The 15,019-nt window shown below is 42.2% G+C and overlaps 2 protein-coding genes across 8 annotated transcripts in view; one reads left to right on the top strand and one right to left on the bottom strand.

Moving 5' to 3' along the window:
• LOC124179261 (nesprin-1) overlaps window positions 1-9,493 on the top strand; it is a 136,964-nt gene extending 127,471 nt beyond the window's left edge. For all 5 annotated transcript variants that reach the window (XM_046563496.1, XM_046563499.1, XM_046563500.1 and 2 more), the window contains 8 exons: window positions 1,289-1,546; window positions 2,577-5,315; window positions 5,464-5,648; window positions 5,929-5,967; window positions 6,144-6,650; window positions 6,757-7,000; window positions 7,432-7,487; window positions 7,820-9,493. In XM_046563496.1, the coding sequence (XP_046419452.1) occupies window positions 1,289-1,546; window positions 2,577-5,315; window positions 5,464-5,648; window positions 5,929-5,967; window positions 6,144-6,650; window positions 6,757-7,000; window positions 7,432-7,487; window positions 7,820-8,039 (4,248 nt within the window). In that variant the 3' untranslated portion in view covers window positions 8,040-9,493. The remainder of the gene's footprint in view (window positions 1-1,288; window positions 1,547-2,576; window positions 5,316-5,463; window positions 5,649-5,928; window positions 5,968-6,143; window positions 6,651-6,756; window positions 7,001-7,431; window positions 7,488-7,819) is intronic.
• A 154-nt stretch (window positions 9,494-9,647) lies between these two features.
• On the bottom strand, window positions 9,648-14,748 carry LOC124179262 (protein HIRA homolog). 3 transcript variants are annotated; one of them, XM_046563502.1, is made up of 11 exons: window positions 14,419-14,748; window positions 14,276-14,338; window positions 13,764-13,874; window positions 12,635-13,233; window positions 12,266-12,547; window positions 11,648-12,027; window positions 10,973-11,525; window positions 10,701-10,890; window positions 10,261-10,545; window positions 10,052-10,146; window positions 9,648-9,965 (listed from the first exon to the last, which is right to left on the bottom strand). In XM_046563502.1, exons 1-11 carry the CDS (start codon window positions 14,453-14,455, stop codon window positions 9,849-9,851), a joined length of 2,712 nt encoding a protein of 903 aa, XP_046419458.1. In that variant the 5' UTR covers window positions 14,456-14,748; the 3' UTR covers window positions 9,648-9,848. The 3 variants fall into 3 exon arrangements, with proteins under 3 accessions (XP_046419458.1, XP_046419460.1, XP_046419459.1); XM_046563503.1 differs by having other exon boundaries at window positions 9,649-9,965; window positions 11,648-11,913; window positions 14,419-14,746; XM_046563504.1 differs by lacking the exons at window positions 14,276-14,338; window positions 14,419-14,748 and having other exon boundaries at window positions 12,635-13,205; window positions 13,764-13,851.
• Between the last annotated feature and the right edge of the window lie 271 nt (window positions 14,749-15,019).

Here is a 15,019-nt window from a genome sequence, read left to right as displayed (position 1 = left end):
TCATCACGATTCCGTTGAGCGTAATTCGCCATCTGGTCGCTGTTGCTGGTTTCTACGGCCTGCTTAAACATCTGTTGACATATATGCACGAATGTAGCTCGAATTTATTTTATTTTCTCATTTAACCGCGGGAGATGAGACGCATTCGATGTATCGCTAAATTTGATCGATTTTAAGAATATAAAATTTATCCATACTGTAACGAAATACGGATAGTAATGACACGGATTGTCGATGAAATTCTATGCATATACGCTGCCAACCGCGGTTGAAATTCGTTTCAAAATTATAACACTCCTGTAGCCTGGTGGAGAGCGACGGAGGAGACTGAAACCTCGTGGTGATATCTATAAATATCCTCAAAGTCACAATAAACACACGCTCGCGCACAAGAGTTGGTTTGTTCCGGGGCAAATACCAGCAAATATATAAAATACCGGCAGCTGCCGTAGTTCCCGCGTATTACATACGAAATGGAAATTCCTACGGACGATATAGTGAAAGTTTTAATACATTTTTATGCTTCGTTCTCAGGAAAGAATATGAATATAGGTATGAATTATCGGCATCATTTTGTGCTGCTGTGGAATTTTTGTATAATATACAAATAATGCTTGACGGTTATAGAAGTTGTTGATCTCGGAATCGTTCGGTTGCGTCAGTATTGATATTAGAATATTATGTAGCTTTTGAAACGAGAATCCTTAACGTTTGGAGAAAAGAATTTCTCAAACACGTTTAAAGCTGCACCGATAATACAGACGGCTAAAAAAAGAACAGCGTCTATCGGCACTCTCGTTTGGGTAATAATATTGTATATCCGTTATTGTTACGTACTTTCATACAGCAAGTAGCATTAATACGTAACGATAACTCGTCGAATCGTAATTGGACCTTGAGAAACGATAATTATTACGCATTTGTAAACAACATTAAGATATTCTTTGGATATATGTGAATTAATTTTATTACAAGTAGCAAGTTCAGACACGTTTTCTCGAAACTCCTCTTTTGCGACAATTTATCACAAAATTACGAAAAACGAATTCATAAAGTTTATATAAACAGGGTTTCCCTCAGTTTAAATTAAGGGCATTAAACTGTTAACAAATCTAGTCCAAAGTTAATTCTATTTGAAATTTAACTATAAAGATCTGCAGATCGTCGATTGTGTCACTGAATTAATGCCGTTGAAATCTTGCAATGAATTTCAGAAAAAAATGTTTATTTCAATTCTCCTCGTTCAATTTTCAACGTCTTTTCTTTTCTCATCAATTGTAAAATGCAGGTTTGCGAGGAAACACTGGCCGAACACAAGGAGAGATTGGCCGAACTTCGTGGACTTGTGGCACAGATCGCCTCGGACGTTGGCCTTGACGCAGGCGGCCCTTTACACACGGAGGTCGAGGCGCTGGGTCGCCGTCTTGAGGATGTAAGGGAAGCCCTGTCGACTCTGGCCGACACAGCAGACGCCAGAGCGCTGAACCAGGAGTTGGCGATCGGTGATCTTAACCATACAAAGATCTTCCTCGACTCTGTCCAGCAGGTGTGTACGCAATTTTCAGCGACGTAAACTTTAAATGATACCGGCACCAACCCCCGTGTCTGTAACCTGGAACGGAAGTACGTGATTTGTGTAACAATTTGCATTGTTTTGCAGTGCCGGAAGAAGCGAGCTTGTACGTTAAGTAGATATATGTTTATAGATCGTTATCTTCCCGTTACGTTCTTGTCAGAGTAGTCTTCGAGAGTGGTCAGAAATCTTGCTTATCGTATCCTCGGACGCTCTCTTGAATATATCCAGATACGGTGTCACCGGCACAAGTGCCGCTCTTGACACAGTCTACTACGTGTGGCTCTTGGGATATTGTGAAGTCAAGTGGAGCGTTTTGGGATGGTTTTGTTCGTGTAAACAAAAATAAGTTCAATCGGAAAGTGGACCGGCTAATAAAGAGAATATAGCGCAACTTTGCTTGAAAAAAAACAAAATAAAAAACAATTATTCATCGGTACCTCAGAAACAGACGGGGTGTGGATTTTTAGCTTAATTGGTGATTTCGAGGTGTAGATTGAATAAACGTGTATACGTGACGTGGATTTACGATATTGCGAGTTATTAGTCACGGCGCCTTTCCCGTTGATGTTAGCGCGGGCATTTGGTGCGATTCTGGTGCTTGGCACAACTCAATCATACCCCCCGGCACACGCTTATATTTTAATTGTAGTTTCGAAACAATTTGTTATGTCAAGGTCAGTAGGCTCACTGAGTGGCAATTACATTGGTCACGGAATCCGCAACAGCTGAGTGGCTGTGGTTCCTATAACTTAACGTACACTGGAGTTTCGAAGGCGGCGTGAATTTCCCGATAGAATTTCCATTGCAGTTGCAATCGCCCGATTCAAGATCAAACAGTGATTACCGACATGCTATATCCCCCACAGTTTAAGATGAATCTTTTTTCTTCCGCTCCGTATGAAAACATTTACCAAACAGTGTTTCACTTTTACTCCGTTACCATGTGCAAATACGTCTTTCGTTAAAATAATTACGCAACACAATCTTATCTCGATTCCAGAGTCTCGCGGCCGTAGGTCATGGAGATTCAAAGGAGCAACTGAAATTACTCAGAAATCATCTCCTAGCGTTAACGCGAACGGAGCCTCATTTGCAGTCGATAAAAGACCGAGCCCTGGAGACCGCACCTCAAGAAACCTCCGTGGTCGAAGTACTGCAACTATGGCAGAGGGTCTTCCGAGAGACTTTCCAGCAGTATCATCGGCTGTCGGCTCGATTGGTTCGTTCGCAGGACGGCGCGGCTGCTTTGCGTCTCTGGCAGGAGTATCTCGCTCATGTTCAAGACTTCCTGTCGATGGGAGTCCCCGGGGATTACAGCGGTCTCTCAGAGCACAGACACCTGTGCGAGGTTCACAAGAACCTGCTAACTGATCAGCAGAATCTCTTGCTGACCGTGAATTCCGAGGAGGGTCGCGAACTCTCCGTGGCCGAGCAGTTTAACGCCTTGACGAATCTCCACAATGAGACTCTCGCAAAGATCATGGAACGACATGCCGCGGTGCGAGACCGTCTCGCTGCTTGGGAAAAGTACAGACATGACCAGAACAGGCTTTTGGCCTGGCTCAAGGAGACGGAGAGGGAAAGGAGCAGACTCCAGCTCCGGTTCATCCATCTGCGAAGACTGGACAAGGTCCTCGCGAGAATCCATTCCCTCTTGGAGAAATTACCCGCTGGCGAGATGCAGGCCGAGTCTCTTTCCGGCCTGCAAGAATCTCTGCTGGTCAACTGCGACGAGGCCCTTGCCGCTTCGGTGCGCATGGAACACGCCGCGAATACGCAACGTATAGCAAACATTCGGGCTGGACTTGAAACTTGGAAAGACTTCGTCGTCCGGATACAGGAGCTCAGTGAACAGCACGAAAAACAAAGCACCAAAATCACATCTGCCTTCCAAGAAGTCAGCCAATCGCTGAACAACGCCTTCCTCCTTGGACCCAGCAGTCTAACGCGAACTCGTCAAGAGCTCGACTCGCTTCAGGATGTCAAGGCCAAACTGGCTGCTACCACCTCCGATCTTGAAGCGCTTGGTATAACGGCCGAACAATTGAAGGAGTGCCTGAGTCCTTCCGAAATGAAGTCCCTGAACCAGCACGGTTCTCTTCTGTGGCAGCAGCACGGGGACCTCGAACATCAGTTGGCTCTTCTTGCTCACAGACTAGGAGAACGATGCGGCCTTTATAACCGCTGGGAAACTAGACGATCTCGATTGATCACTTGGACAGTAGATGCCGAGGATAGAATACAGAACTGTGACTCTATGGCTGTGGATGAACCTGAAGAGGCTCTGAAGAGGGTAGAGTCCGAACTTCAAGCCGAAATGGCTCTTAAGCAGAGGGAATTGGACTGGCTTCAGAACACTGGTAAAGAGTTGATTGAGGTTGCAGAGGACAGCACGGAGAGAGAGAAACTGGAGAGATCGTTAGACGAGCTCAACGAGAGATGGTCGAAGTTGTTGAATGCCAGTAAAGCTCGGACAAGCAAGATAGAAGACCTGGTTCACACGACTAATAACTTGGAAAGACGAATAGCCGAGATAAGACAGTGGCTCGGAGGAATCGAAGTGCAGTTGAATGAGCCGTTCATCCTTGAAGCAAGGAGTCAGAATGCCGTCGACAAGAAGATCCAAGATCACGACGTCCTGCAGAAGATGATCGAAGCCGAAAGCGGCAACATCGGAGAGGTTCTGAACCTGTGTGAAATACTGCTCAGCGATTGTGACTCTTGGAAGGCATCCTTCAACACGGATGCCATCAAGTCTGGGATGGACGGTTTGGAACGACGGTGGAAAGCGGCTTGCGTTGGTTCCGCAGAACGCAAACGGAAGATCATGATTGCGTGGAAGCTGCTCCAGCAGTTGGAGAAGCTAAAAACGGAACACGAAGAGTGGCTCATAAAAACCGAATCAGAATTGCAGAAGCTCGAAAGTCATGTCGATGACCTGTCGAAAAAGGAGACTGCGAAGACTGTGCAGAAGGCCAAGAAGATGTTGAAAGACGTCGAAGCTCACAGTCCCGCTCGTCAGACACTCGAACAGAACTACAGCCGCCTCGCTAAGGGTGGTTTGGAGCCTGACAATTTGAGATCTTTGACCGCTGATGTTCGTGGAGTAATCGATAGGTGGAACGCGCTTCGACCCAGAATTGATGCGGTGTTGACTGCGCTGCAAAGCGAGCAGAAGAGTTATCGCGAATTCATCACTATTCACGGCACAGCTGTCGTTGCGCTGACGCAAATCGACGTTCGGTTGACGCAGCTTCAGCACTTGGCTACTCCAGAGCAAAAAGCCTCTCCGCGAAAAAGGATGCAGCAACTTGCAGAGATAGCAAAAGAATTGGTAGCGCTGGACGCGACCCTAGAACGGGCTGACAAATTAGCGTTGAAAGTGATGGAGGAGAGTCACGCCGACGATGTCGGTACTATTCAGGAACTTGTTGACGAATATCAACTTTTGTGGAAGGACATTAAATCCCGTCTCGCCGATCTCCCCGCTCAAGTTGAATCGCAAGAGAAAATGGAAGTCGACGCAGCCATACAGGTGGAAACACTTAAATTTGAACAAGATTCGGCTGTGCAGGTTGACACCTTGCCAAGAATTGTTAGGATGACCTCGTGCGACGCTTATCTTATGGAATTGGAAGGTGCGATTAGAGAGTGTCGAGCCGCACTTGATGCTCTAGAGGTTGCCGTCACACCGGATCCCGTTGCTGGACCGGGTCTTCCTGCCGCTGCGAAAATCATGGTTAGTATTGATGCTGAATCATTATTATCGAAGTGATGGAAACTCCTCACAGAATGTGATGAAATTCAAATTACATTCTGTGCACTTTTGGCTTCCACCATTATGTCTCTTCCGCCGTATTACTATTCCTTTGTACTTGTTCACCCAGGCCAAATTAATTGGAAGCTGTCAATCCTCCGTGGAATTGGTCAGACATTTACACGGTTTGCTGGTCGGAGACGAGAAGCTGAGTGAAGAAGCTGCGAAGAGTTCTGAAGTCGCAGTACTGACAGCTCGATATGAGGAACTTTTGATTCGAGCACGAGCTCGAGAACAGCAAATAAGAGAAATCAGGTACTTTACCATACGGCGTGATATTTGCTTCTGAAATTTTCAGATAGTCTTCATCTTGGAATTTATGTTAACGCATTAACAACGGAGAATAACGCTTTCATTTCAGCCTAATTATGATCACACTATAAAGTCTGACTATAATTTTTTACAAACGGTGATTGCTCTAACTACAATTAATATTATACACTTCGAGAATTCGATGATACAGATTTTTTCCAGCTTTTATATAATATATTCAACGCCACTGCAATACTAACTAAAATTTATTCTTCGTATCCAGGTCTCCTCTCTCAGACGATTACTCTTTTCCATGCGAACAGTGAGTCCTTTAACTTACCAGCTTACAATATTAACAGTGCATGATATGTATTATAATCCGCAGTTTCAAACGAAACACCACAATCTCCGTGCAAATACACAACAAACATGCAAATGATTAATTAATACTACCGCATAGGAACTCTTGTTAAAACATCTCTCTTCTCCGTAATACAGTGACGGCGGAAGATTGACATGCCCGCTTTGCTCGCGGCGAAATTGGGCTCAGCTTGATAATGATCTATGGAGATTAGAGAAGTGGCTACAGCTGGCAGAGGGTACACAAAGCGAGCAGCAATCGCCGCCGAGTGATATAGAACAACTCGAAGACGTGATACAAGACCACCGTGAATTCCTACTCGATCTTGACAGTCATAAGAGCATAGTCGTCAGTCTGAATATAGTGGGAACTCATCTCGCTGATCACACGGAAGATATAGAACGTGCAAACGAACTGCGGGAAAGATTGGCAACGGCGAATATGCGCTGGGACAGAGTTTGCCAAGCAGCAGGCTCGTGGCAATCGGCGCTGCAAACAGCCCTCATGGGCAATCAGCAGTTCCACCGTATTATCGAGGAACTCGTAACTTGGCTCGAAAGAACCGAGGTTTCGATAAGAGCCAGCGAACCCATCGACCTAACGGAAAATAACAACATCATCCAGGCAAAGTACAACAAGTTCAGGTGAGTTCGCCCAATTCTTTGCGGATAAAGACGATCAGCGATGATATAAGATCGGATTGGAGAAATACCCGTGGACCACTGTCCTACTAACTATGTTACGTTTTAGGGAGCTGCGCAGTGATCTCGAACGATGCGAACCTCGCGTATTGTCTCTGCAAGAGTCTGCTAACCAGTTGCTGGAAGAACGCGGCGAAGCTCGTAAACGACTTTCGGAACTTCGTCTTCGGTTGCAGTCGCTTCGTCGACTGACCGGAATTTACGCCTTAAAATTGGGCGCAGCTCTTGGACTAGATCCACGAGAAGTGGGCCTCGCTGCAACATCTTCGTCGCTTGCGTCCCTTTCTCAAGATGTAAGTATTTACTCGATCACAAGAAAGTATTAACTCTGTAACGTAAAATTTCGCAACACTAACGGATCGTTTTTTTTTTTTTTGCGGTCAGCGATGAATATATTTTATTCTGTGCGATTAACATTGTAGTAATGAGAAACTTTTTAAGAACGATAAATTGCATAATGCGAAAAATGACTTCTGACGTTGTTCATATTTAGTCAAAATTATAACGTTTTCTTTGGTATTATTGGATTAAGGTAACCCAGGTAATTGCACCAAAGTAGAGCCACATCTAGGTAAAAAGAATAATAATAATGTAGTTTGATGGGATTGAGAAAAACGATGTAATGTATATTCGCCTATCTAAATTTCGCTCTTACGTATTGAAGTAGAAACCACACAGTGCACCGTATCTATAGTTTTCGTTTTCTTTTTTTGTTTAATTTTAGTTACTCGACGAAGCTACCTCAGGAACTGTTCAACCCCACGACACGGCTGCTGGAGAGTATGTTTCACTATTTCCTTGTATACAATCATTAAGAAATAAAAGTATGACACTCGTTTTAAGCCCGTCAAGTGTTCGTTGTTGAATACGGACGTAAGTCCAGTCGGAGACTAACGAATTTGATTGAAATACGTGATATCGAAAACACTCATTTTCTTCAGAAGAATTATAGACCAAAGCAATATATTTTTCTGAAACGTATTTTAAAAATAGCGTTTTATAGTTTTCACTCGTAGAGCACCTGTATATCTGTAATTTTATTAGTTGGAGTTTGTCATTTCAGCGACGGAAAAAAATTGACCTGTTTACATTGCCGTTTACCTGTGTTTCAGTGGTGACAACGAAGATCGAACCGTATTAGCGCGAGGATATCGGTTCTTGGGACGTGTTTTACGAGCCTCGCTTCCGATCCAAGCGTTAATGCTGTTGTTGCTTGGCGTTGCAACTTTGGTACCTTCGGCGGAAGAAGATTACAGTTGCACGCTATCTAACAATTTGGCGAAAAGCCTCAGTCCATCGTTTGAATATACTAACGGACCTCCTCCCCTGTAACAGTGTCAAAGACATTAATACTTCTTCTCAAATGCCAGTCAGTATAGACTTTACAGCATGATGTAATCTGTGCTGGAGTAAAAGTGGTCAAGTGCAAAGAGTTAATTATTCGGTGGAGGCGACTACGCGCGTTATTCGTACATTTTCATCACTCATTACCTAGCACAGTTTATACTGCTGTAATGTTAGATTATAGTTAGTTTTACAAGAAGATTTTGTAAATAAAGAAAACATATATAGCGGACCAAGCGGTTGAATATTCGTAATGGCTGGCAGAGAATAATTGTTATAATTTATTTTACGTTCTTTTGTATATTATGATGTAATATTGCGTGTACGGATCGCTCGGAAGAAGTCTTGATATATGGATGTGTAATTACCAAATCTTGACGTCTGAAATTGATATATATTATTACGACTGTTGCATTTATGATTTTGAAAGAAACAAAAGTATGTACATCAAGCGAGAAAAGTACATACGACGCCGAGATAAAACGATTGATAAAAAAGAAAAGGCTGACATCCTTTGATGGTAATGTATACTTATATTCTACTTAATCAAACACGCGTGCCGTATGAAATTTAATACCGCTACTACGTAATATCTATACACTATAATTTGCGATAACCGACACATGTTATTATTATACGTAAATTAATATCGGATATGATCACAATTTTATTTATATCATTTTTTGTTGTAGAAATGCGTCTTATTTATTATTACAATGTTCGTGTCCAAATTGTGATCTTATCCAAATATATGATAAAACAAAAATCAATCCCGCAATATACCCTGATTAACCTCTCGTATAATATATTATAAAGTACTTTTATTTAACATTATAATACATGTATTCCTACTGTACGCAACATTCATACTATAGAGGGGAACAAAGGATACTTGCCTAACTTTATTTTTCTATATTGTTTTAGTTTTATTGCGATTTAGTTATAAGTCTGATTTTGAAGAGTGGAACATTCAAAGTCAGACTTAGAACAATATCCATGGTCCGATGGTGCTATTCCAGTTGCGGTTTTCTCGACAGAAGGAACTTAGATTTGTACAATATAATTGATTTAATTGTATAATCAATTGTTATTATATTACTGCCGTGCGTGTATCTGAATTAGAATGCGAAAGTTTATCGAATGATGGTACGAACAATGTGTGTATACCATGTTGAAAGTGTAACAAGAATCGAAAGAAATTGTTCCGAAAACGAACGAGAAATTATTGAACGCACAGATTAACCATAAGTTAATTGGCGAAATAAAATACGAATACTTACCGGGCCTAAAGCCAAATAGTTACGCTTGATAATTTACATGTTTTTTGCTTATTGCACATTGAGCTTTGTTACGTATTTTTATAAAGAAAGAGCTTAACGGTGGTGTACATCTATCGATATTATAATATATTGCTATAAACACTATTAAATACAATGCAGTTATTTCGCGTGTATTTTTTCTATATCCTTCCCTTTCCCTCGGATTACGGTTTGAAAAAATTTATAACGATCTGTGTATTCGTCAGCAAAGTTTTAATCGTGCTGATACAAGTTTCCAACATAAAAAGTAGTGACAACTTCACCAAACTCATTTCATAATAATTTATTTTCACTATCATACAACGTAAAATATAAAAATCTGTACAGTCTTCATTGATAAATGTTGCAATAAATATACATTTTGTATAGTAGTATGGTATACCTATGTATATATGTATATATATGTATATACATATATATATATAAATATCATTGTTGCAATGAAAATTCAGTCTACCGTGTCGTCGTACCGTTATTATCATATCTGTTTCATCGCTGCTAACTGTTCAGCATATTCCAGATACAGCCTTTGCCAGCGCAGATGCCCCCCAACAACAGCCAATACGTCGCTCAGCAACTTGTGTTTGTTCATCCCCTGACCCGAGTAAGTAAAATTTTATTACTTTCGAATTATCAATTAAAATTAAAGAAAAATGTATTTAGTGCTGGTTTGTTACATACCAGCATTGTAGGTTCCCAGGCACTTTTTGCAGCCGATCCATGACTCGGTCCCAATAAATCGTCGAGTATTATCCTTAAACGTTTCTCTAATCCATCTGTAATAAAGATTCAACTTCAAAATGTTAAACTTTGTATCATTAAATAGTGAGCATATTAGATACAAGCCAAACAATATTACAAAGCCAACATGACCGTCCTTCACAACTTGCCTTGAGTTAACAAAAAAGATACTAATGCCATAAGCCAGTGGACGTATTCTTGCGAACTCCCGAGCGCTTTCGAAGCGAGAAGTTGTTGCTCCAAATAAGCAACAACACTTGGCGCACTGTGAGGTGGTCTCGGGTGTGGTGGCGCACTTCCCGCTGTACGCTGAAGAGCTTCCTGCAACGATGATAGTGGGCCTCGCGGCGCTCTGCCACCAGACGTGCTGGAAGCCACTTGAGACGACCAACGCCATACCGGATCCTGGTTATCACCAATCAACAGCCAAGTACCTGATGTATCGTTTGGAAAAAAATAATTGAATTACGGATTTACAGGTGGATAAGAAATGTTACAGCCAAATATGCAATAAACGACTTATTTCGCAACTATGAAATAAGTGAAGTGACCGTCAAATTAGGGAAAATTATCAAGAACTTAGTCTTACCCATTTCTTTGTGATATATGTAAGCTCGGGCGTTCGTAAATGATAAATGTGGCATCCCGTTGTGTATGGTACAGGACAAGAGTGATGCTCCAGGTGAGACTAAATGAACTGCTGAAGTTGAGACGATGAGACGAGGAGATGGACCGAATTCCCATACTCTGACGGCACCGCAGCTTGATATGACCATTACCTTGCAGAAGAAATAGGTATGTAAGCTATTTCTAAGTGCTTCGCAGAATCGTCAACTCTTAGAATAAAAACAATCAACTGACCATGTTTCCAATGGCATATAATTTGGCCAGCGGTGCTGGAGGAGCCAGTGGAGGAGCAGGCCTCGATCCTTTAGCTGGATGAAAAGTGTGAATACTGCCGTCTTCTAGTGCTAACACTATAACTGCCGGGGAAGCGGCCAAGGCCACCGCATTATAACCGAGGTACAGTTCCCAAATAGGTTCGGAATCGGTGCCCCTGAATACTTGCAGGTGAGCCAATCCTTGACTACTTGTGATGGTCACTGCATAGTGTCCGGCTTGTTGAGACAAAGAGCTGGATGGCTTTATCGCAGGGAAAACAATGTGATTTGCACTTCTTTCTGCAACTAATTTCAGTCTTTTGCTAAGGGTAGAATGATGCGGTTTCGAGGCAGTCTGTTCACGACGTTTTAACGTCAGTGTCGGCACTGGTGTTGCAGGCAGTGTGGCATTCAATGCTGAACTGACATTGGGAGTAACAACATCGTCTCGTTTCTCTATGATAATAGAACTCTTCGTTTGTGATGTGCTTGTAAACGTCGGGGGCCCTACACCTCCACCTATCGATGTGTCCCTGTAGAAAATACAAAAATTTCGTCTCCATAGCTTGATGAACTTAGCTTAAGAAATCAAGTGCAATATCTAAAGATTTCAGTGCAATCATGATCAAAACTTCGTTATTATTTTTCAGCTCACATTGTGTCTGGTGGTGGCGGTATGAACATGGGTGTAATTCTTCTCCTTCCATCCGAGGTCCTCGTCTCAATTTGTTTATTGATAGGGCCTTTAGCTGGTGTCGAAGTTATAGAAGGAGGAGGTGTATTGTTAGCTGGTACTGGCCGCGGTGGACAAGGCTGAGAGGGTGGCGCTGGAGGTTTCAAGTTGAGCAGCTCAGGGGCCTCCATGACCATACAACCCCCTTGAACCAGTGGTTTACCATACATACGTTCGTGGAGAGTGCTCTGTAAAATGACATCCGATTGCTTACTTCCCTGCTGTACGCATTCTATCTTTTTATTCAAATTGATCTCGTTGCTGTTTACTAGAGAGTATCTCGCTGCAGCAGGCTCTAAATTCTGTTGGCAAAGAACTGGGTATTCGATTTATACTTCAAATCTTCAATTGTTGTCAATACTTTAGATTTTAGAAACTCCTTATTCACTTTATTTTATTTCAATCCGTTACTATCGAGTCGTTTGATGGTCGTGCAGTATGCGAGGAGTTACTTGTTAAAAGTCGAAGCATAAACATACACTGGACGACCCACTATGACTTGAAAAATGATTACATTAAAGATAACACATGTAAACATACCTGCTCTGTGTGGTCTAGTGGCTGGCCAAGCTCCTGCTGCGTAAATTCGATGAAAACGACTGACCCGTCCCAAGAGCAGGCAGCCAATCTTAGGCCACATGGAGACCAACTGGCATCCAGTACTGAATGAGTAAACAATTCGTGCACCACAACCAGAGGCCTCTTGAGTGACGTCAACCACACCGAAAGTGAACGATCTCGAGATCCGATCGCAACGCAACAATACTGTTGAGGTTTCGTGCTACCTGGAGGTTTTTTTTGTAGAATATTACCATTGAATCTCTGAAAATTACAGAAGCAGACATGAATTTTGTGGCAATATGTAACAGTATAATCGTGGTATCAAAAATATCAAATATTTTCACATACAACGCAAGTGACAGCCTTTCTGTGTCCAACAAAGTCTTTGTCTTGTGTCCAGCCATCTCTTTCGATAATCTGTGCAGTCGGACCTCCACCATTCATTGCATGGGCTGAAACCAGGTACTGTCCATCAGGGCTCCAGGATAACCGAAGAACGTGAGTCGTGCCACCACACTCTTCGAATGGCTCTGAAATTAAAGCTTCTTCAGCCCAGTCTGTAGTCCGCCAAACTCGTAATGTTTTATCATCGGACTGCGACGCCAAGTACTTTCCGACCGGGTCCCAAGTGACACCTTTTACTAGCCCGGTATGTCCTTTCAGTACAGCGACCACGGCTGGGAATTTAGATGCATCCCATATGATGACACTGTTATCAACAGATGCTGAGGCCAGCCAAGGACTATGAGGTGCCCACGCTAAGTCTAGGACGTCTCCTTCGTGGGATCTGAGTGTCGCTATACATCGCCAAGTCTCGACTCCGGCTTTGCTACCAAAGATAGAACTTCCACCACTACCTCCCGATAGTCTCCATATCATTATGAGCTTGTCATCTCCTCCCGAGGCCAACAAGCCACCACTGCTCCAACGAACACAATTTACACATGCTGTAAGAATGTGTCACACGAGAAAATATACATTACTTATACATAGGCAAATGGAATGTAGTCAGCGAGTTTTATCAACCCAGGATTTTGGCAAGTCAAATACTTAAGAGACTGGATGGAATGAGGGCTAAACGAGTATCAATTTTGATTTACTGTTTCTTCAATATGACTCAGTGTAAAGAACTGGACTGATTGTATTAAATCAGTTTGTTCGGTAACAAATAATAGTTTGTATTTCTAATAGAACCTGAGCCTGAAAGTATATCGTATACTCCTCGTTCAATTCCAATTGTTTGTTGTTTTTTTTTCTGAGTTTCTGAATAAGTAGTTGCAGGTAGCATAAGCATTTTCAAAAACATTGCAATACCTGACTTGTTGTAGTATCAGATACCAAACAGCGTTATGGTAAAGGTATGGTAAAAAATTCAAATAATTGTCCAAATGAATATTATTTCCTGATTTGAATTTTCTCCTTCAAACCAATCTCTGGATTACTATGATTGACAACATCGACATAAATAATTGGTTACCAAGATGATTATCTAGTTGACACAGCATTCTAGGAACATTTTGATTAATCTCCGCAGACTCATCAATTATTGGTTGCATATTCCATATTACCACTCTGCCGGAATCACCTCCTATTGAAACAACAAAAAAACAGATGATTGTAAAGCATAGTATACAATCTTAGATTTTAATAATATTAGCACATCTTCCTAATTCAACGACAAACAGTTAATAATCCATGCTTGCTTTGATTATCCAACACGCTCAAATTGAGACAAACTTTAACCCGATTGACACGAAGAACTTGATACGAAACCAGTAACGAATTATTGAGATTCATAGTTTTAGGATAAAACATGTTTCCCTACTCTGAACATCGGTAGCAAAGTGTAGACAGATTAAAAATGGGCGGGTTTTTAAATCCTAACCTATCGGACATTGCCCTTCGCGCAGGGGCCGATGGACCGAACGCTGACAAAAATGTTTGTTTTTTAAAATCCATCCTCCGAAATAATAACAAAAAGTAACTCACCTTGTCCACCAGTCGCGAATCTTTTGCCATCGGGATGTATATCAACAGAAAATATGGGAAATTCTAGAAATGTATAAGATATGAATAAAGATTTTCGAGTCGGATTTGAGGTTAGGTATCGGTTAAGAGATTGCGGTACAAACCATCGTGAGTAACCCAGTTAGGTTTCAGCAGTTTCATTTTAACAAAATGTGCAAGATATTTCACACCGTGTCACAATTATCAAAGAAATTCTATAACTAAAACTGAATTCATAACCTTTTTTTTTCGAGAAAAAATATGTGTATGCATGTATACGTGTATGTACGTTCAATCGTGCAACCGCGAAAGCTTCATGGCACCGCAACTAAAGTACCTAGCCGCGGCGAATATCGCGCTAGCGACGCCAAAACTTCTCATTCGTTCAAACGATCCTGCGGATGGACCGACGGACCGACGTGAACCTCGAGAGCAAACGTGAGAAAGCCGGCATCACGCGTGGCCCTTGATAGCGCCAGGGTGGTGGCACCATCGGTGACCATTTGAGGAACCACCCGACCAGTGAATCCCCTGTATCCATGCCGCTTTGGCGTCAGATTAGTGAGAACGGCTGGGGAAGGAACGTCGCCGCGTAGAAGACGAAACTTTATTTATCTGTTCGGTGTAGATTTTACAGATACCTGAAACGTTACACGGATTGATTACAGGGTGAGATCATTCGATTATATTTCGAGAGTTCCGTCCAGTTAAGCTATACGCCCGTTT

Source organism: Neodiprion fabricii, chromosome 3 (assembly GCF_021155785.1).
Source record: "Neodiprion fabricii isolate iyNeoFabr1 chromosome 3, iyNeoFabr1.1, whole genome shotgun sequence".
NCBI classification, from domain to species: Eukaryota; Metazoa; Arthropoda; class Insecta; order Hymenoptera; family Diprionidae; genus Neodiprion; species Neodiprion fabricii.
Note: the sequence above shows the minus strand (reverse complement) of the source record. Positions and strands in the feature narration are given on the sequence as shown.

Bases quoted from the DNA above. Each gene is read 5' to 3' on its own strand.
- LOC124179262 (XM_046563502.1), bottom strand. From the start codon at position 14,455: ATGAAACTGCTGAAACCTAACTGGGTTACTCACGATG. The intron at 13,234-13,763 runs GTAACCAATTAT...ACATTCTTACAG, and splicing joins TCAACTAGATAATCATCTTG to CATGTGTAAATTGTGTTCGT. The intron at 12,548-12,634 runs GTATGTGAAAAT...TGTAATTTTCAG, and splicing joins GAAAGGCTGTCACTTGCGTT to AGATTCAATGGTAATATTCT.